Below are 21,366 nucleotides of genomic sequence, written 5' to 3'. Positions count from 1 at the left end.
CGTGAGGCAAGTTCTTATTCAAACCTCCTGCCACTTGGTGTGTGATTATCTAGGTAACAGCGACACTGAATGGTTCCAAAAGTCAATTTCATTCTTTCTTGTAGGCAGACTTGGATCATAGGTAGGGTTAGTGACTTTTTAGGAGGCTCCTCGATATCTTAGACCACCAGTTGTATGAGCTGGATGTACACTGAATTTGGGGGGCAGGAAGGGCACGCTTTGGGGTTCTAATACAATGGCTCTAACATCAGTGGTTCTAGTGTGAGAACCACGCTCTTAGGTTATCATGATGTGGATGGGCTCTGATGGCCCATACACACAGTAACCGTGGTGGCCTCACCGACGCGATGGACACGCACCTGGGCAACCTCCAGGGGATGGTGAGGGACAGGGAGGCCTGGTGTGCTACGGTCCAGGGGGTTGCAAAGAGTCGGACACAGCTGGGCGACCGAACAACAATATGGGCTCTGAAGAGGGGTGTAAGGGTTCTTGTCTTCAACTTGAGCTGTGAAAGCATCTCTCTCTCCAGGCCCTGGAGTCCAAACTTGCTTCCTGCCGGAACTTCGTGTACGATCAGTCCCCAGGCCGAGCCAGTGGCCCAGCCTCGGGGCGGGGGAGCAAAAACAGAGACGGCGTGGACAGGCGGCCCGGCGGCAGCAACGTGCCTCTCGGCGACAAAGGGTCAGTTCCCTGCGCTGTTCCTCCTCGGTGTTGGGAGAACCCGTCCACTCCAGCCAGAAGCCTCTGACCCCCGACCGATAGCCGTGTTTTTGAAAGTTGCAGGAATTATGTCAGCATATCTCTCTATCCCTTAAGGCCGAGTTAGTTGATATCTTCTGGTTTGGGCAAATGGCCAGGAAGACAGTCATTTGTATTGACTCTACAGCCCCAGCTCCCAGTCATGCTGTGAGAAAGCCCTTGGTATAAATCACTTGTTTGCGACTCAGGCTTCAAACACTGCTCTGCTTCCCCCAGAAGAGGATTTTGATTTTTTTTTTTTAAACCCTTTAGAACCTTCAGGAAACTAAATCAGCCAGACTGGATTCCTGAAGCCAGTCACTGGATTGGAAAACACAAACCTGACCTCTAACAGCTTCATTTATTTTCTGGCCTGAAGAAAATCAGGGCGGCCTCCAGATTCTAGAATTTTCTAACATGTGCCACCATCTCACTGGCCCCCGGGCCATGCAGATTTGGGTTGGTCAGTGGCAGATGGAGGACAGGAGAGGAAGAATTTGTTTTCCCCAGAATGCACGTAACTTCTGGACCTTTAGCCGGGGGTGTTCTTTGGAGGGTCTTCTGCGACTGGGCTCTTTGTGTGGCTTTGGGGGAGGGCCGTGAGCGCTAGATGGCCAGTGTCCTTTTCTTCATTTCACAGGAGAGAAAATTGAGACCCAGTGAGACACTGCTCCCGACCTTGATATTCACCCTTGTAACTTGGTGGGCCCCGTGCTAGCCAGCCTAGAACAGCTGTAATGTCTGCTTAACTTGGTTTGCTCTGTCTGAAGGTTGGGAAAACGCCTGGAGTTTGGGAAGCCGTCGTCGAATGTTTCCTCACCGTCGCTGCCGTCAGCCCAGGGTGTAGTCAAGATGTTGCTTTAGGAAAGCCACGGAAGCCGAGGCGAGCCCTTCCCCTCCTTCCCTCCTTAAACTAGGTTTTGGGTGTTTTGGGGTTTTTTTTTAAGTTAGTTTGAGAAATACGAGCAAGCAGTCACACAAAGCCAAGTGACCAAGGCCATCGCCGGTGGCCCTGGGTCGTTGGCTGCAGGAAATGCAGTCCCTTAACCCCCAGCCTCCGTGTTGGTGTGTACAGCCGGGGGATGGGACCAACCTGACCCTCTGGAAAGGGCGACGTGGGTGCCAAGGCCACCCTATCCTTGTCAGCTGAGCTGAGTCCCAGTTGGTCTTGAGAGGTGTTTTTAATGACTGGAGACACCTGTGAAGTGGAGCCTGAGCCCATCCTAGGCGCACCCTGCCCCACAGCTGGTGCTTCTTCCAGAACAAAATCTCCAGTGCGCCATGGCATGACAGGGGTCTGTGCCCTGAAATCACGCCTGGGGTGAAGAATAGAACAGGCACGTACCTTTTATTTAAACTGTGGTGTGGTGTACCTCCAAGACCTTTTTTTTCCCCCAAAGTGGAGTATAATTGCTTTACAGTGTTGTTTAGTTTCTGCTGTACAGCAGAGTGAATCAGCGATGTGTATACATGTATCCCACCCCTCTAAGTCGTCACAGAGCACCGAGCTGAGCTCCCTGGGCTATACAGCAGCTTCCCACTGGCTGTTTTATACACATGTGCCTCCAAGACTTTTTAATCTGCCTGTTGCTGAGGCTTTTAGAGGCATGCTTGAGTTTCAGTGTGAATTTTGTGGGGACCAGGTCAGTGGAAAATCTGTGTCCTCTTTAGACCTATCCTTGTCCTGAGCCTCCCACCCTGGTCTGGGAGTGACCTCTGCTTCTGAGGGTTTCTGGGGGGTGATGGCCTTAGCGATGCAGCCCCTGAGAACAGGACTTCATTCAAAGCCTTGATGAAATAATCAAGGTGACCTTCAGATAAGATGAAGCCACCAGGGTTGCATTGGGAGCATCCTTATTAAAGAAGAAATGAACCCAGGATTTCCATGCAGACAGCATGTGGCTCCTCCCTGCTGGTTTGGAACAGCCGCCTCACACTTTGGACACAAGTAAAAAGAACATGGGAATTCAGGCATATGCATGCAGCCTAACAGCCTTCTGTTACTAAGTTATTTTTCCAAAAGAACAGCAAAAATATCCAGTTGAAAACAGAACTTTTCAAGTGCTACTGAAATTCAGCAGAGAATTAAACTCCAGTGCTCACCTCATTACCATGGCAACACTCTAACCTGTATCGGTAAAAGATGTACTTTTATTTTTTTAAAAGAACAATAAAATCAAGAGAAACTGATTTTCAGCTAGTTTGTGGCGGTCAGTAAATGCCGGTTAGTGCTTCTGTGTTTGTGCATCCTATGGTGGAAGACTTTTTTTTTTAACAAAGTGACAATGAAAAAAAAGCCTACTTTTTAAAAATTTCCTTTCGGGTCAGCTTAGAATTGTGTTTGGAACATGTGTATGTCCTATTCAAGTTGTATCGACATTTGGTCTTTCAGCGTGTCCTCGGTCTTTGTGATTCCTTTCTTTTCAGTCTGTTTGAGCCCACAGAGTCTGAGTATGGAGTCGTTTGTGTTGAATGGAACCTTTGCCAGGCAGCTCGGTCTAGAGCATGCAGGTGAAGGAAAGGACTGGCCCAGACCCGGTTTTTATGGCCCTCACGCCAAGAACAGTTTATACATTTTTAAAGGATAGTTTAATAATTAAAAAAAAAAAAAAGACACAAATGTGACAGAGACCATTTCTGGGCCTTTATAGAAAAAGTTTGTCAACCCCTACTGGGCGAAGTCTTGTGTTTTAACTCGTACATTCAAGGAATGCTTATTATTCTTCACATTAACTACGTACCTGGTTTGTGTGTTTTCTTTTTTAAGAATTTTTTATGTGGATAGTTTTTAAAGTCTTTATTGAACTTGTAATATTGCTTCTGTCTTATGTTTTGTTTTTTTGGCTGTAAGGCATGTGGGATCTTGCTCGACCAGGGTTCAAACCCACACCCCCTGCATTGAAGGCAAAGTCTCAGCCACCAGGGAAGTCCCCATCACGTGCTGTTTTGATTGATGTGCATGTTCTTTCTGAGCCCCGTCCTGCTCCCTGAGCCTCGAGCTGCTCACCTCCTGTGTGGAAGAGCCCCTCCCTCAGACTCACTCTGAGGTTCTGCTCTCCTCCTGGCCAGCTGTGGGGTGTTGGACAATTCATCTCACCTCCCTAGACCTCAGTTTCCCGATTTAATGAATTAACAACCCTGACTTCATAAATGTTAGTCACTTAGTCGTATCTGCCTCATTGCAACCCTATGGACTGCAACCCACCAGGTTCCTCTGTCTATGGGATTTTCCAGGCAAGAATACTGCTGCCAGTGGGTTGCCAGTTCCTGCTCCACTGACTTCATAGGATCATCCTAAATGAGGCCACTCTGCCCCCCTCCCTCCCCTACCCATCTCGTCCTGTCCTTTTTCTCTAGAAAGCAACAGAAAAGCCAACTCGGCTGTAGTGATTTATGACCTTTTATTGGTGAGGGTGTCCTTAAGTACAGTCAGTGCATATAAAACAGTGTGACTTTCCTGCTCTTAGCCTTTGAGCGGCGTCTCCTTTGTAACTCACGTGACTACAGAAGGCACTTGGTCTCAGTGAACTGTGTGCATCTGACGTGTGGGAACCGGAGGGAAGAGGAATTCTCAAACCGGCCCCCACCCCCACCCCGGGATGATGGAAGGGTCCACAGGGCAGGAAAGTTGGGGAGTGGGAGCAGGGGCACCCGTCTCCGTGGTGACTTTCTCCTCGTTTCATGTAAAGTTGCCAGTGATTAGTTACCGTGGATATATTTTTCTAAAAACTCAAAAAAATCTCTGCACAGGTCTTGGCAGAGAGGTTGGGTGTGTCTGTGTCTCCTGTTGGGTTTTTCGCCTTTGGTACCTCGTTCCAAACTTAAGATGATGCCCTGAATGCAGGGCGGTGTTTATATTCATCGTGAGGGGTGTCTGTGATGTTTGGAGTTTGAAAATGGATTTAGACAGTGCTAAGCGGAGTCCACTGGGTTTGGTTCTGTGCCGTTTTTGAGCAAGTCATTCATTCACTGGCTTTGGTTCCGTTGAAGTCAGCATCGCGAGCGTCCATTTCCTCCTCAGACCCGTCCGCATTCTCAATAACTCTACGTCCTCCAGACCTTCTTGTGGGAACAAAAGAGGTCTCGTTCCCTCGCCTGTGGGTTTTTAAGAAGACACACGTTTGTTTAGTACAGAAACCTTCCACGAGATTGGAGGAGGTTTTCAGACTGAGCAAAGAACAAACAGAGACTTGGAACAAATGAGGCGCAAATATATTCAGGTGGAAGTGAACAAATCCTGACCGTCTGGAGGTATGGGTGCATTTAATCAGCTGCAATGGGGGCAGAATAGGTTTTTCAAAGCAGGACCGTCTGCTTTAAAAAAATGTCTGGTTTGGTCAGTTGCTGACCCACTGGCTTCTGGTTGGCTGTGGACTTGTATTTAGAAAAGATGGGGGAGATGCAAGTGGGGTGATGGCCCCACGTGCGATTATTCCTACCCTCTGGGGCCGGGATGAGGGGGAACTGTTGTGTCCGCACCTCCTCTTTTGCAGAAGGAAAAGCGGGGAGGGGGTTAGGTTTTGAATTGGAGGAAGGTGAGTGTGACCACCAAGGGCAGCCTTGAGAGGGAAGGAGGTCCCTGTGGTCGCCAGAAGAATGCTGTCTGGTTAAAGGCACCGACACACCCTGCTTCCGTGAACAGAATTCGTGGACTGAGTTCCCCCAGGGCAGGGATCTCATCTGTTTCGTGCTCACCATGGCAGGCACTGTGCAACGCAAACAACAGGTGCTCAGTGGATATTTGTCAGAAAAACATTAGACCCGTTAATCCAAGGTGTTTTTTAGCCCTAACTGGTGGGACGCCCCTTTCTGTCTTTCCCACTCCCATCGCCTCGTCTCTGTCCTGCCGGATGCCCTGTTCCCACCAGGGCCCAGCCTGGTCACTGGCAGGGAAGCTTTGTGTAAGAAGGCAGGGCAGGCAGGCAGGAGGAAAAGTCAGACCCGCCTGTTCTTAACCTCCACCATTTGGAAGGAATGTTCACCTTCTTTTCAGCGACCACAACAAATAATGTTATATGTTGAGCTCTGGCCATCTGACCCCGTTTGACAGGTCTTAACTCATTTTAGGATGTCTAAGAAGAAAGCAGACTTTTGCAACAAAAAACGATCCACTTCACGACACAAAGGCGGGACAAAGGAAAGCCACGAGGGTGAGCCCAGCCCATCTATTCTTTAGTCACAGGGGGCGACTCAGACAGGCAAGACAGGAGGCAGAAGCAAGGCCCAGAAATTCCTGATCGCTGACAGGCTTCCCAGCACAAGCCATCTGGGGTCCAAGGGTGGGAGGACCTGGGCCGGTAAAGCCCACTGGGTATGGCAGATGGTACTTCCCAAGGGGGCAGCGATCAGGAATAAATACTTAAAGTGGTAGACACTGCCAACTAAAGACTCAGGGCAGCCTTCCTCCCATCAGAGGAAGCTTCTAGGTCCCCAACTCCTTTGAAAGTAACTTTATATCACTCCCTCCCTAGAGGTGACCTTTAAAAAATCTCTTCCTTCCTTAGCACTGTGTTCTCTCGGCATGCAGGGCTCAGCAGTCGTCCACACAGCTTTATCCGTGTCTAACCTTCCAGGTTCACACTGGATGGGATGGGCTGGGAAACAGTGCCTCGGTTTCCCTTTGCCTCTCAGAAGAGCCTGTACTTGCTAACTGCGTGTGTGCTAAGCTGCTTTAGTCATGTCCAGCTCTTTTGTGACCCCGTGAACTGTAGCCCTCCAGGCTCCTCAGACCATGGGGATGTTCCAGGCAAGAATACTGGAGTAGGTTGCCATGCCCTCCTCCAGGGGATCTTCCTGACCCAGGGATGGAACACGAGTCTCTCGTATCTCCTGCATTGGAATGTGGGTTCTTTACCACTTGCAGCACCTGGGAAGCCCACATTTGCTAAGTAGAGGAGTTGAACTGATCAATATGCTCCTTTGACTTAAGAAGTAAATCAATCACTCCTGGGTCCCTGGAAGGCCCCCTGCGTGGGCACCAGGCCTGAAGCTGGTCTGTTTTGGTTTAGGAGGCTTGCTTGAAGGCACAGGACTCATATGCTAGGCAAAAGTTGATAACTGGCTGTCTCTGCCAAAGGAAGTAAGGGACCCCTCTAAAAATTTGCTTAAAATGTCTGATCCTGGAGAATTTGGGTTCTGTTCACGGACTCAGGAACATATTTCAGGCACTGCTGGCATCCCAGGAATGAGCACGAGCGTGTAGGGCCTGCTACCCTACAAGGACTCAGGTTCCATCAACTGATGGGGCCTACACCCCAGCCAAGCCTGGGATCCAGCTTATCCCACAATCCGGACAGGCTGGCAGGAGAGCTGCTCAAGAGCGCTGCCCCAGAGGCGTGACGCTCCCGCCTAAAGCTCCTGCCTAGACCTCCTCCACCTTTAAGTATTATGGGTACAGTGACAGCAAAGCTGAGATTTCTCCAGGAGAGCAGACAGACAGAAGGCAGGGCTGGCTGGGCCTCAAAGAGGATGAGGGGGAAGCCGGGCCCCAGAGCCCAACTGCACGTGTGAAGATGTTGTTAGAATCCCAGAGAAGCCGAGGCCTCTGGCCCCTGTCTTTGATGGCCCAGTGCACCCCCCGAGTTGTGGGTGTCCATCCCTGGTCTGTGAACACGTGCCTGTGAGGCCTCTGGGAAAGACTCGGCCTGACCTGGCCTTCGTGCGCTCAAGATGCGGATAGCGGCCGGCCTTGCTGAAGCCCCACGCAGCCCTAGTGAGGGTGAGACGTCGGGATGAGAGCTCGTTCGCTCGCACGCATGTGTGGAAACCCCAGCCCAGGGGGCCTGTGGCTGGGGGGGGCCACCATGACCTTGTGCCTGGCTCACTCCAACTTGTGAACCAGACCAGCCGATGACAGCCAGTCTCCAGGAAGGTACCCAGATGGTGGCGCTGGTGCCTCTGCTCAGCAAGGTGCCTGAGCCGGACGAGGGGGCACGGCCCAGCCGTGGCCTCACCGTGTACGAGGGGCCTGCCACCCAGGTAAGAACCCTCCAAGCCACGCAAAACAGCCTCTAAACTTGTCAGCACATGGTATGACAGGCCACATCAGTGCCACGTCAGACGCCCAAGCGAAAGAAGGAAGGAGACTGTGAAGATGCATGTTTGGGTGCATGTTGGCTTTGATGAAAGACCGTTTTGGACCTAAGACCCCTAAGCCTTCGGACTTGGTAGACATCTCAGAAGTTTGGGAGGGCCCACAAAGGGGGACAGGGAGACGGGGGGCGGTGCGCTGGCAGAAAGGAAATGGAAACCAGGAGCCACACACGCACACATGAGCCGCGAAGCTGCAGGCATGATACCTGGTGAGTCATTGCGGAGTTTCCTGGGGGAGGGGGGCTCTGAAACAGAGAGAGAGAGTCCCCAGTGGTTACCATCCTCCTGTTCAAGTGCGAGTTTAATCATTAAAGGCGTTTGCTTCAATTCAGTAGTTTCAGCCACTTTTAAGGACCCTTATAGCGGAGCACCTGCAGCCACCAAGCACTCAGGGAAGCCGGCACACAAAGGGACAAGTGGTCTGTTTTTTTTCCAATTAAAAAGCACTTTCTGTCCTTCAGAGCTTAAAGAACACAGGCTCAATGGCTTCCTCCCCTTCTGCATTTCTCTTCAGGAAGGTAAAGGAATCTGAGTAAGCTAGGCCAGAAGATCCTTGTGAGACCAGAACCTGAACAGCTCCAGGCAAGGAGCCTGCAGCAGCCTGTTGCTCCATTACCGTGACTGTCTCCACTGCCTCTCACGCCCGTAGCCAGGAGGTAGAGGTGGGCACCTGGGCGGCTCACGTGGAGATGCCTGGCAGTCTGGGGAGGGATGGGTGCATTGGTCAGGCTCTAATGAGAGCTCGTATTGTGATGTATCTGTCTGGTAAAATCTGTGAAACGTGCATTGTAATTCCTTGCTCATGAAGAAGCTGGCTAGGCTTGCGAACCTCACTCACAGCTCTCGTGCTTGATCTTGGGTTTTTGCATGTTTGGAGGACTCAGAGAAGGCAGCAAAGGTGGGAGCTGTCTTCCACCCATATGTACATGTATGCTTATGTTAATTGTAAAAAGTGGGTGGTCTAATACAGGCCTGTACAGTCCCGAGAAGGGTCAGTTATCTGGGGCAGAATCCAAAAGGGATGGTCAACTTGTGCTGCACGAATGACCGGTCCCAGGAATTCCCTGGCGGTCTAGTGGTTGGCACTCTGAGCTCTCTCTGCCAAGGACTGGGTTCAGTCCCTGGTCCGGGAACTAAGATCCCATAAGCCTCAAAGTGCAGCCTAAAGATTTTTAAAATTAAAAAAAAAAAGACATTGGTCCCAAGAAAGGGACAGTGATAACAAAATGGCAAGAGAGCTGGGGTGGCTGAGTGTGCCCCACTGCTCAGCCCACGCCCACGGAAGGGCAGCATCTGGTCAGCAGCAGAGAGGGCTCTGGGGGCTCCAGCAGTGGGGACACGCCGCCTGCCCGCCACCTCGCACGGGCAGGGGGCTCCTTCCTGAACGCCTGCACTCGGAGCTGGCTGCTCACTCCCCCCTTGTGAAAGTGGTTCAGGCTTCCCCTCGTCTCCTAGAGTGGTTCTCGGGGTCTGGAGCTGAGATGCCAGGTGATTTCAGAGGGTTCCTGGGCATGCCCTCAGGTTGCTTAATGGCACCGTGAGAAAGGGGTTCCCCTTCCCACTCTTTAAATACATCTGACTATGTCAGAGAGTCTGTTTGGTGCTAATGTCGTTTTTTGTCATTGCCTTTTTAATGAGAAGTCGGCCTTCGGGTCACAGTCATCAATTTGTGGCCACAATAGCTAGAACTCACTGTTGTCTTGTTTTCACTGTGTTTAACTTGATTGTGACCTGTTGATGCAAGGGACCCTGGTTTAACAATACAGGGGAGGTAGGTTTCATTTGTGAATAGACACATGTATGGTTTACACAGTAAATTTCAAAGAAAGTATCAAGTCGACAAAAGTACAGGTGGTGAGAGACTAAGGCAAAATGGGAAAGGTGGTGTGAGAATGGCTGAGGTTGAAGAAACATCATCTCTGACTCAACGACTGAAGGTTTATTTTGTGCCCAGACACTGGGGATGAATAAGCAGACACAGCCTCTGTGTTTATGGCCTTGCAGGCCAAGAGTGAGGACAGACTGTATGTGAAATAAATACAAGAATAACAAGCTCCACGATGACAGGTGGGTAAGAGAGAGGAGAATGCCAGGGAGTGAGACAGGAGGTTCTGATCACATGGATGAGCAAACACCTGAAGGAAGGCAAGGAGGGGGCTGCTGTTGCAGTGAGCTGCGGGAAGAGCATTCCAGGCAGGGACGGCAGCCAGCGCAAGGGCCCTGAGGCAGAAGATGGAGAGGTGGACGGTAACTTAGGAAGCAGAGGACAGAGATCGTGCAGGGCCTGGTGGAACTAACCGTTGTCAAGATGTTACTTTGAGTGAGGTGGGGGCCCATGGAGGGCTCCAAACAAAGGAGGGGCATGACCCCACACCATTTCTGTGTTGAAAACAGGCTATAAGAGGCCAGTATGGACGCGAGAGGCCCACAAGGAGGCTGAGAAAGTCGTCCAGATGGGAGGAGAGGGTAGGTTCGACGAGGTGGCAAGAAGTGGATGGATTCTGGATGCAGAGTATTTTTTAAGAGAAAGTTGACTGGATTTCTCAACAGCTTGGATGCATGGTGTAATGGAGAGAACAATAAGGCAGCTTCTGGCCTAGGTTAACAGCAGCTTTGAACCGGGGAGGACTGTGCAAGGAGCTGGTTGAGGATGAGGGGGTTCAGTCAGGGCTCAAGTCGGGGTGTGTTTAGGTGTGGGCTGCCTGTTAGGCACTGAATAGGAAGGTCAAGGAAGTCTGGAATCCCAGGAAGTCTGGGCAGGAGATAAACTAGGAAGTCACTAGCTGTGGATGGAATTCCAAAGCCACCAGGCTGGTTGAGATTCACCTGAGGAGTGAGTGGAGATGGAGATGGAGAGAGGACCAGGGTGGCAGTCTGGGCAGACCAGCAGCAACTGGCCTTTAAGATGCGGCACCAGCAGAAGAGGTGAAGGGCGGCCAGAAAGTGGGAAGGACAGCGGTGAGGGCGGGGCCGGGAGGCCCGTGCGGAGGCACCACGCATGCTGCCAAATGGGGAGTTTCACGGTGACAGGCTGCAGGGAAGTGGGGTTGGGTTTGTTCAGCTGATGGAGCGACTCAGCAAGAGAGAATATATCACAGGGTAGAAGGGTAAGACTTTAGGGAGCAACATCCTTGGTTAAACAAGAGGGTGAGGGGTCTAGTGGTGGGGTTGACCTCAGTTGGTGCTGGACAGTTGAGCACAGAAATGGGGGGAAAAGTACAGGAAATGAGTACAGATGTAGAGAGGTATGGAGAAGTGGGGGCTTGTTTATACTTCACAATGGTTTCCTTTTTTCAGTTAAAGAGGAAGCGAAGTCATCAGTGGAGACTGAGGATGGCAGAGGGAGTAAGTTCAGGGAGGGTGAAAAGCAGGTGCCTAAGTGGGTGAGGTGAGAGGGTGAGGGGGGAGGGGAGGGGTGAGAGGGTGGGGGAGGGGAGGGGTGAGAGGGAGGGGGAGAGGGTGGGAGAGGGGAAGAGTGAGAGGATGGGGGAGGGGTGAAAAGGTGGGGGAGGGTGAGGATGGGGGAGTGGAGGGGTAAGAGGGGAGGGGAGGGGAGAGAGGATTGGGAAGGGGTGAAAGGATGGGGGAGGGGAGGGGAGAGTTGAGGGGTGAGAGGGTGGGGGAGGGGAGGGGTGAGGCTGGGGGAGGAGAAGGGTGAGAGGGTGGGGGTGGGGGGAGGCTGAGAGGAGGGGGAGGGGTGGGGGGAGGCTTAGAGGAGGGGGGGTGGGGGGAGGGGGAGGGGAAAGTCCCTAAAGCACTAAGTGGGGTCAGCCTGGTGTCTCAATGGCACGTTTCTCAATGAAGTGGCAGCGCTCCTGTTGGCTTTCTCGCACAGCTTTGAGCTGCAGAAGGTTGGCAGTTGGATTTCATTTGGGTTGTATTTTAACCAAGTAAGCCCAGCACAGCAGGAAGAGGGACCAGAGTGTGGAGCATGTGGGAGAGGCTCATAACTGTGCAGTCAGTGGGGCTGCTAGCGGATGAGCCGAGGGGTGCAAGACCCCAGTAGAGACAGGGGAGAGCTGAAGAAAGGTGGTGGCGGGCTGATGATGTGATGCCTGATGGTCAGCTTAGAGCTGAGAGTTAGCAGGAGTGCAGGCGCGTGGCAGGGCCCTGGAGGAGAGAAGGTCGTGGACTTGAGGCTGGATCACCCGCCTGCAGGGTGTGGATGGATGACACGGAAAGCGTGGAGTTAGGCCTTTCAGGGAACCAGGTGGACCAGGGGCTGGAAGGAGCCCTGGGGAGCAGGAAGCACCTACCACCTTCAGGCCCAGAGGTTCAGGGGTGGGAGAGAAAACCACGCCCACTTAGGGCAGAGGGGCTTGACTGTGGGCAACAGCGCCCCCCGGGGACCTCAGGGGATGTGCCACTGCATCTAGCTTATGGAGGCCAGGAGTGCTGCTCAGCGTCCTGCAGGGCACAGGCCAGCCCGTGACAGTCGCTCAGTCACGTCCGACTCTTTGCAACCCCCTGGACTGACTGTAGCCCACCAGGCTCCTCTGTCCATGGGATTCTCCAGGCAAGAATACTGGAGTGGGTTGCCCTGCCCTTCTCCAGGGGATCTTCCCAACCCAGGGATCGAACCTGGGTCTTCTGAATTGCAAGCAGGTTCTCTACCATCTGAGCTACCAGGGAAGCCCATGATAAACAAGAGTTGTTCAGCCCTGGATGGCGATCGGATGGAGAAACCCTGAGTTAGGAAGAGCGGGGAAGAGAGTCCAGAAGAGAGGGGAAGAGAGAAGGGAGTCTGCCAATGTCCTGACACAGAGAAGAAGGGACTCAGGAGACAGGGAGACACCGCCTGGTTCTCCTGCTCCTCGCCAGGAGGACGGGAAGGGACTGGTTGTTGGAACAGAAGGGGAGCCGCTCAGAGGCAGGGCCCCCGTGACCTGAGCCCCTCCCACATCCAGCACAGGCTGGTGCTGCATACATGATGAGCTGAGCGGCTCTGGGGAGAGGGCCCCTGAGCCACTGTGGGTGTTTCAGGCCACCCCGCGCGCCCCGTCTGAGACCCGAGGACCCTGGGGGCTGGCACCTCACCTGAGCTTACTCTTGAGCGCTGTCACCTCGCGGCCCATGGCCTCATTGCTCTCCGTGGCCTCGTCCAGCTCACGCTGCAGTTTCCTGCGGTTGGCATTGATGCGCTGGGACTCTTCCTCCGCCTCCTCCAGCTGCCTCTTGAGTTGCTTGACCCTCAGGTTTCCTTTCTCAGCCTGGCAAGGAGCAGCCCGAGAATCAGGCAGGTGCGTGGCGGGGCCTGCGGGGCTGGGCAGGGGGCTGGGGCGCGGTTACCTGCTCCTTGTACTGCTCTGCCATCTTGCGCTCATCCTCCACCTGCAGCAGGGCCTCCTTCAGCTTCTTGTCCTTCTGCTTCAGTGCCTTGGCGGTCGCCTGTTTCTCTCTGCGCACACGGGGCAAGCAGGGACGGTTCAGATGGGGAGGGCCTCCCTGCAGCCAGTGCGTGAACCCGACCAGCATCACCCACGTGGGCACTTTTCTTTTTTTTTAATTATTTGGCTGCACTGGGTCTTAGCTGTGGCATGTGGGATCTAGTTCTCTGACCTGGGATCGAACCCTTGTCCCCCCTGCATTGGGAGCAGAGTCTTAGACATGAAGGGCCACCAGGGAAGTCCCCACATGGGCACTTTTCCTGAGCCCGAATCAGAGCTCATTCTGAGAAATCGTCCATGAAAAGGCATGATGTGCTGACCCTGGCTACAGCGCGGGAGAACCTTGGAAACATGCTCAGTGAAAGAAAGCCAGTCTTAACAAGAGGCCCTGTGTTGTATGCTCCCACTTTGCGAAACGTCCAGAATAGACAATAGAGACAGAAAGTAGATGAGTGGTTGCCTGGAGCTGGGGATGCGAAATAGAGGGTGATGGCTAAGGACACGGGCTTCTCACTGGCTCTCTTGACGTGCCACAGTTGACTGTAGTGAATGTGTGCCCGTGAGCTGTGCGCTGAGAGCCTCTGCCCTGGTGGCTCACGTGGTGAGGAATCGGCCTGCACTGCGGGAGACCTGGACTCGACCCCTGGGTTGGGAAGATCCCCTGGAGAAGGGCATGGCTACCCACTCCAGTATTCTTGTCTAGAGAATTCCATGGGCAGAGGAACCTGGCGGACTACAGTCCATGGGATCGCAAAGAGCTGGACATGACTGAGCGACTAAGCACACACACACACACTGAGCCGTATGCTTTAAATTGGGGAACTGTTGTGGCACGTGACTTTTCTATGAAGTCACCACAAAAAAGGGCAAAAACAGTGTAAGGATCTAGACCCTGTCTGATGGTCAGCTCAGGGACCGCGTGTAAGTGAGCAGCCTGCCCATGACTGTGGGCGCCGAGGGGGCTGAGGACTCGGATGTTTGCTGTACCCGTTAACATGACAGCCTGCAGACCCTGGTTAGGCAAAGTCCCGGGAGCTCCCGGGAAGCCCGGCTGACGTCACTGAGGAGTCCGGCCGCTTAGAGCAGCTAACGTCTCAGAGGCTCACTCAGGGCACAGCGCCTGCCCGTGTTCTCACTTAGTTCACCCAGAACAGCTGCTGCGCGGGCACCTCTGAGCCAATTCTCGGCCGGAGCTGATGCCCAGGGAGACTGGCTGACCCCTCCACGACCCCACCACTCGCTGGCAAGCAGGTGGTCTTTGGGGTGCTGCTCGATGGCCCCCCTGGCCCCCATACCTGGCCTCCTGCTCCACCTGCTCCTCCAGCTGTGCGATCTTGGCCTCCAGGGCCGAGATGGTGGACTTGAACTTGGACTTGACTGCCCCCTCCATCTCCTGCAGCTTGCTCCGCAGCTCCTTGTTCTGCCGCTCAAGCTGCTGCCGCGCATTCTCATTCTTCTGGGCTGTACTGCGCTCCGTGGCCAGCTCGTTGCTGAGCTGCTCTGCCTGGGGAGGAGGGTGGAGGTCACCAGGTGGAGGGCGCCCGGAAGCCCCCCTCCCTCCCCTCCAGCACCCAGCCCCTCCCTGGCCGTCCTTCAAGGCTCAGCCAAGGGGCAGCCCTTCCAGGCCACATCTCAGTGCCACGCCGGCTCCACGACGGGGCCCCAGTGCCCATCGTGGCGGGGTGCTCACTGTCGGGAGGTGGGGGCTAAGGAAAAGGCAGGAAGGAGACCGCCAGGCCCTTCTGGGCGAGCCTCGTCTGCTGGAGGGAGCCACTACGGGAGGCCCTGCAGGCCAGGTGCTAGGGTGACCAGAGAGGAGGGAGTGGGTGCTCCGGAGCGGATGTGCTGGGTCCCTACTCTCCTGCCTTGTCCCGCCCCCTGCCCGGGCCTAGCACACAGGAGCCTGTCCCAGCTACTCTCCTACCTCATCCCCCCCCCCACCTCCCCGCCTGGGCCTGGCACACAGGAGCCTGTCCCAGCTACTCTCCTGCCTCATCCCGCCCCCACCCGGGCCTGGCACACAGGAGCCTGTCGCAGGGCGGGTCCGGGTCCGGGCTGCCCCGGCCCCCACCTGCTGTGTGGCCTTCCGGACGCGGTCACTCATAGCTTCCATGTTGCCTTGCTCTTCCTCCAGCTCCTCCTCGAGCTGTGCGATCCGGGCCTCCAGGCGGCGCTTCTCATCCTGCAGCGCGTTCCTAAGGGAAAGGCAGCCGCCCTGGGTCCTCCAGCCTCCCCTGGCTTAGGCAGCTCGCTCCCGTGGAGGAGCAATGCCTCGGGGTCGTCCTCTTTTACAGTCAAGACTCAGAGAGGCTTAGAGGCTTGTGCAAACTCACACAGCTGGGAAGCAGGGAGCCAGGCCTGAGATGAGGACCAGCTCGCTCCTCCCCGACATCCCCAGATGCCCCGTCCCCACCAGACTACACCCCCAAATAGGGTGTGAAAAACACATGTCCCCTGTCACAAGCTCAGCTGAACGTGCTATCACGTTCAGCCTTAACATACGGTCCAGGAGGCCTCCTCTGACTGACTGCCTCTCTCATCACGTGAGTCTAGGGACCCCTTTCTCCCCAGGCGGCTCCTACCTTCCCGACACACTGCTGGCCAGCTCCTCAGCCAGCTCGTCCTTCTCCAGGTCTGCCTGCTTGCGAGCCCTCTCGGCCGCCGCTAGATCCTGGACGGTGCGACGCGGGGAGGAAGGAAACCGGTTGCCTGTCAGGAGGGCCTGAGCCCACCCAAGCATCTACCCCGCTCCCAGCAGCAGGCCCCCGGCCGCCTCCACGGCCATCCTTGAAAATGGCGTGGCCTCCTTTGAGCTTGAGGGAGGCCTGCAGATCCGTCAGCGAGAAAACCCCGTGTCTTTCCACGCCTGTGCTACGGGGCCCTCACTTGTGGGATGCTGAATGCGGGCGCCCGAGCCTGGGGTGCCCAGGGGCCCCCAATCAGGGCCCTCACAGTGCAGAGAAGGCTTTACCTCCTGTAGCTGCATGAGGTCTGCCTCCAAGCTCTTGGCCTTCTTCTCATTCTCTTTGGCCGTGGCAAAGATCTCATCCCGGGAGGCGCGGGCGTCTTCCAGCTCTCTCTGGAAGTCCTTCATCTGAGCCTGCATGAGGACAGGCAGGACCAGATAAGAAGTCCTTACTCACCAGGTCCTGAGGCCCAGATTACCTTCCTGTGCCAGCCTGAGTGTGTTAGTTGCTCAGCCGTGTCCGACTCCTCGCAACCCTGTGGACTGTAGCCTGCCAGCTCCTCTGTCCAGGGCATTCTCCAGGCAAGAATGCTGGAGTGGGTTGCCATTTCCTCCGCCAGAGGATCTTCCCAACCTAGGGATTGAACCTGGGTCTCCTGCATTGTAGGCAGATTCTTGACCGTCGAAGCCACCAGGGAAGCCTAGGCTTTCCCACCATTTAACCACAGAGCCCTTGGCCACAGGTGGCTGCCTGGGGGCTCTGGACGGGCTCCACAGACCTAAGAAATGGTGCTGAGGTCTGAGTGTTAGTCTCTCAGTGGTGTCTGACTCTTCACAGCAACCCCATGGACTGTATAGTCCTCCAGGCTCCTCTGTCCATGGAATTCTCCAGGCAAGAATACTGACGTGGGTTGCTATTCCCTTCTCCAGGGAATCTTCCCAACCCAGGGATAGAACCTGCATTACAGGCAGATTCTTTACCATCTGGGCCACCAGGGAAGCCCAGAGCCAAACACCTGAGGATAGTGTTTGGCCATTGCTGAGCTGCTCACCTGGGGAGGAGGGTGGAGGTCACCAGGTGGAAGGTGACCTCACCACTTCTGCCCCCAGGGCAGAAAACAGCCCCCAAAGCAAAAGTATGATGGAAAAGCACCAGATGGCCAGGCACCAGCGACAGAAGGCTGCGTCCTCCCACGGCCGTGGACCTGCCTCCCTGGTCCCTGGGGCGTCACCCACCTGCAGTTTTCTCAGCTGCTTGATGGCTTCCTCCCTCCCCTTGATGGCCGAGTCGGCCTGCAGTTCCAGGTCCTTCAGATCCCCTTCCAGCTTCTTCTTGGCCGCCACCGCCAGGGCGCGTTGCTTCCTCTCATCTTCCAGTTCCGTCTCATATTCGTGGAGCTGGGTGAGGCCAGAAACATGTGCTGCAGGGCAGGGCCGCCCCTCGGATCCCTTCCCCCAGGGCCCAGGTTTGCATCACCACTGAAGGTGGGCTTCCCATCCCCGGGTCGCAGGTGAGAAATCAAAGTTTCCACGAAGCCAGGAAGTGGTGGCGGAAGGAAGGAATGCCGGCTGGCCCCCCTCCCCTCCCCTACTCTCCCCTCCATGGATTACCTGCCTCTGGAGTTGCCTCCGCTTTTCTTCATTCTGCTCGTCCCGTGCCTGGAGGTCCCGCTCAAACTGTACTTTAAGGGCCTGCATGTTGACCTCCAGCCTCAGCTTGGCGTCTTCTGTCGCCTGCAGCTCATCCTCGAGCTCTTCCAGCTGGGTCTTCATCTCCTCCATCTGGGTCTCCAGGGCCCGCTTGGACTTCTCCAGCTCATGGACCTTTGACGTGAGGGGTGATGTTGTGAAGATGGTCGGGCAGCCCCCAGTGACAGGCAGCTCATCATGGTCCAGGAGGTGGCTTTTCATACCCGCGGGATGTGTGACCAGGAGTCCAGACCACAGCCTTCCTCTCGGAACCCTTGACTCAGACCCTACCCCCAAAGGCTGTTCCCAACCAGGCCCCCTCTTTGCATCAGCCCGAGGGACTCCCTTCAGTTCCTGATTATTGCTTACCATGAATGAGGCGTGGGGCCCCCTCCTTAGGTGGACTGATAACGCAGAGAGGGTCGGGGGTGGGGGGACATGGACAACCAAAGACGATGAAGAGCCACTTACATTCTTGCCCACATCGTCCTTGGAGCTAACCAGATCCTCCATCTCGGCTTTGAGCATCTTGTTGGTCCTCTCGAGCTCTTCTTTGGCTTCCAAGGCTTCCTCGAGGGCCCGCGCCAGCGACAAGGCTTTGGTTTCCTTTTCCCTGGCTTCTGCCTCGGCTCTGTCCCTTTCATCCGCATATTTGGAAGAGATATTTTTCTCCTCGGCCAACAACTGCAACACAGCAAAAGACCCAGAGGTGAGCTCTAGGCATGCCCGAGGGTCGGCTGCATTTAACTGCAAATATGGGGAAGAAGCCTTGTGTGCAGCTGAACTCATCCTGGTACGGCTGGGAGGAGGTCACATATCTATGCAAATAGTTGATAACAGTCCTGCTTGCCGACTTCTAGGTCAGCTTTGCAGAGCCAGCATTCGCCGCATCTTTGTGCTTAGAAATCACTAATGCTGCCCATGTTGGTTAGAACATACTGTGACCAAGGTCAGGGTGACACTGAATCCTGCCAGAGGCCAGTTATTCTTTTGTTTCATGGCCACAGTCACTCCCTTACAAAAGTACCCAATGAGCCACCCTATGAGTAGAGAAATGATGAATATGTGGATGGATTTGCACACACCCTCTGCCTGGGGAAGCAGCTCCAAGAAAACCCCATTCTCATCTTTAGAAATAGAGTGGTGGCTCAGTGGAAAAGAATCCTTCTGCCAGTGCAGGGGACTTGGGTTGGATCCCTGGGACAGGGAGATCCCCTGGAGAAGGACCCGGCAACCCACTCCAGTATCCTTGCCTGGGAAATCCCATGGACAGAAAAGCCTGGTGGGCTACAGTGCAAGGGGTCGCAGAGAGTTGGACATGACTGAGCAACTAAACAAAAAGAAAGAGCAGTGTTCACTGTAGCATCCAAAACCCAGACTGCCAGAGTCCAGCAAAGATGGGCACGAAACAGGGACTCCCAACAGCAGTCAACACAAAAACTCTCCACTGTTTGTGATGGGAAAATAATAGAGCAGTCTCAGACCCTGGACCAGATAATGAACCAGCAGATAAGAAGCACTAAGAACAAGCTGTCAGCACAGAGAAGGGATGGCTGGTAGAAAAGAAAAGAATCCCCAAATTCCATCCCCAAATTGATTTTTGGAATAAATCCTGAGTCACATGTAAACCAAACCATATTTACTGACTCTGAGTAACACATATTAAAAGCTGGTATTTAGGAGTTTGGGTCATACAGGTGTATGCATTTATCAGAACTCACTGAGTGTATACTTAAGATTTATGTATTTCATTGTAATTTTACTTCAAGGGAAGAAATAATATTTTGAAAAATGAACCCTAGTTTATATGCAGTGTGGCGGTATCTAGAGGATGATGTATAGTTGTCTGTAATTTGCTTTTAAATGCGTCTAAAAGATAAGATACAAATGAGAGATGTAATACACTCATAAAAAAGCCTGTGATAAAGTCAGTGAAGTGTTAGTCATTCGGTCATGTCCAACCCTTTGCGACCGCATAGACTGTAGCCTGCCAGGCTCCTCTGTCCATGGAATTCTCCAGGCAAGAATATTGGAGTGGGTTGCCATTCCCTTCTCCAGAGAATCTTCCTGACCCAGGCAGGGATCAAACCAGGGTCCCTGCATTCCAGGTAGACCCTTTACCATCTGAACCTCCAGGGAAGCCCCAAGTCAGGGTAAGGCCTTAATGACTGAATCAAGGTGGTGAGTGCCCAGGTGTTCACAGTACAAGGCTTTCTGCTTTGCTGTGTGCTCAAGATTCTTTGTGATGAGATATTAAGGAACAGTGGTATTTCAAGGGTAGATACTTTAATTGGAATCCTCAGTAGGCGCCCAACAAATACTCGCTGAGTGAGTAAAATCAGTAAACCTCATTCCTTATCAGGGCTAGAACCCAAGGCACGACTGGGTTTCTAGATGGCCCTTGTGGTGGTGGTGGAACCTGGGAAATCATGGCCACTGAGGCTTCGCCACTGTCCTCACTGACCCCTCGAGGAGCCTCACCCAAGCCGGCCAGCCTTCCATCGTGACCAGCAAAGCCAGGATGGGATGCTGCCATACACGCAGCAGCCACGCCAGATGTTCCCCAGACCCGGACCCCCGCCCCCCAGCCAGGGTCCGTGAGCAGAGGGGAGGGCCCTCCAGCCCCTACCTGATCAAACTTCTTCTGCTTCTTTTCCAGGTTGGACACCAGTTGTCGCTGGTTGTCCAAATCGACGACCAGGTCGTCCAGCTCCTGCTGAAGCCTGTTCTTGGTCTTTTCCAGTTTGTCATAAGCAGCTGCCTTCTCCTCATACTGCTGGGTCAGGCTTTCGATTTCCTTCTGGAACTTCTTCTTACCCTCTTCCAGCAATTCCACGGTGCTGGCAAAGTCCTGCAGCTTCTTCTTCGAGTCGGAGAGCTGAAAAGGCAGTGCCCAGGGTGGGATGAGAGGAGGCGGGGATAAGGGAGTCCCAGCCCTGAGCCCCTGAGAAGCCACGACCATCATTGAATAAAATCAACAGCAGGGGGAGCTGGTGAGCCAAGCAAAATGGCACCATGGAAGAAACTCAACAGCAGGGGCAGCCAGTGAGTCAAGCAAAATGGTGCCACCGTTCTACCACAGTCACATCCGAGCCATTGATCTACCCTCCTGGGCAAAGACACGCAGTGGGCACCTGGATGTTCAGGGTTGAGATGTGGCGCTCCAGGTTCTGCTTGGCCTCCATCTCCTCGTCCAGCTGTTCCTGCAGGCTGTTCCTCTCGTCTTCTAGCTGGCGCAGCTTGGTGGACACGTTGAGTTTCTGCCGGGTTTCTTCTTGAAGCAGCTCCTACAGAAAGGATACGCAGAAGTCCAGGAGCCCACCCCCAGGAAGGCCGTACCCCAGGTGCCTCCAGATGACGTGGTCCGATACTCACCTGGGTGTCCTGGAGCTGGGACCCAAGGGACGCCACGTCCTTGGCCAGTTTGATGGCCTTGCCCTCTGCCTCGTTGAGCATCCCCGTGACACTCTCCACTTCATTCTGTGGGTGCCCAGAGACTGGTTAGTTGGATCATCCAGGACAGGATTATCCTTAAGTAAGAGGGGCTCTCTGTACTCAGTGATCGGCCTTGGGGTGTCGACTGATTGAGAGGTTCCCACGAGCTAAGGGGCCTGGTCATGGTCACTCCATGGCCCCCTAGGGGAGGGAAGGACATCCCTACAAGTTGCAATCTCCGGTAGCCTCTGGTTCCGAGACCCTGTGAGAGCCCTGTTATACTGTGGTTAGACTGTACTAACTGGGCCCTGAGCCCTCCACATGGATCCTGGAGCCTTG

At 54.2% G+C, this 21,366-nt stretch overlaps 2 protein-coding genes across 7 annotated transcripts in view; one reads left to right on the top strand and one right to left on the bottom strand.

The window, feature by feature from the left end:
• The window catches only part of NDE1 (nudE neurodevelopment protein 1), a 38,742-nt gene extending 35,808 nt beyond the window's left edge, over positions 1–2,934 (top strand). For 3 of the 4 annotated variants that reach the window (XM_044935710.2, XM_006050075.4, XM_045164247.1), the window contains exons 8-9: positions 530–681; positions 1,509–2,934. In XM_044935710.2, coding sequence (XP_044791645.1) covers positions 530–681; positions 1,509–1,602 — 246 coding nt within the window. In that variant the 3' untranslated portion in view covers positions 1,603–2,934. Of the gene's footprint in view, positions 1–529; positions 682–1,378 lie in introns of all 4 variants that reach the window. The other variant, XM_044935713.2, reaches the window with a different exon arrangement.
• Positions 2,935–4,122: 1,188 nt separating this feature from the next.
• Positions 4,123–21,366, bottom strand: part of MYH11 (myosin heavy chain 11) — a 127,957-nt gene continuing 110,713 nt past the window's right edge. For 2 of the 3 annotated variants that reach the window (XM_006050072.4, XM_044935706.2), the window contains 13 exons: positions 20,968–21,072; positions 20,727–20,879; positions 20,222–20,470; positions 18,064–18,276; positions 17,515–17,727; positions 17,140–17,301; positions 16,189–16,317; positions 15,800–15,888; positions 15,289–15,412; positions 14,513–14,721; positions 13,120–13,228; positions 12,868–13,040; positions 4,123–4,833 (listed from right to left, as the gene is read on the bottom strand). In XM_006050072.4, the coding sequence (XP_006050134.1) occupies positions 4,701–4,833; positions 12,868–13,040; positions 13,120–13,228; positions 14,513–14,721; positions 15,289–15,412; positions 15,800–15,888; positions 16,189–16,317; positions 17,140–17,301; positions 17,515–17,727; positions 18,064–18,276; positions 20,222–20,470; positions 20,727–20,879; positions 20,968–21,072 (2,061 nt within the window). In that variant the 3' untranslated portion in view covers positions 4,123–4,700. Of the gene's footprint in view, positions 4,834–8,036; positions 8,076–12,867; positions 13,041–13,119; positions 13,229–14,512; positions 14,722–15,288; positions 15,413–15,799; positions 15,889–16,188; positions 16,318–17,139; positions 17,302–17,514; positions 17,728–18,063; positions 18,277–20,221; positions 20,471–20,726; positions 20,880–20,967; positions 21,073–21,366 lie in introns of all 3 variants that reach the window. The other variant, XM_044935707.2, reaches the window with a different exon arrangement.

The sequence above is a fragment of the Bubalus bubalis genome, chromosome 24 (assembly GCF_019923935.1).
Source record: "Bubalus bubalis isolate 160015118507 breed Murrah chromosome 24, NDDB_SH_1, whole genome shotgun sequence".
Classification (NCBI taxonomy): Eukaryota; Metazoa; Chordata; class Mammalia; order Artiodactyla; family Bovidae; genus Bubalus; species Bubalus bubalis.
The sequence above is the reverse complement of the archived record's forward strand: the minus strand, read 5'-3'. Positions and strand labels throughout refer to the sequence as shown.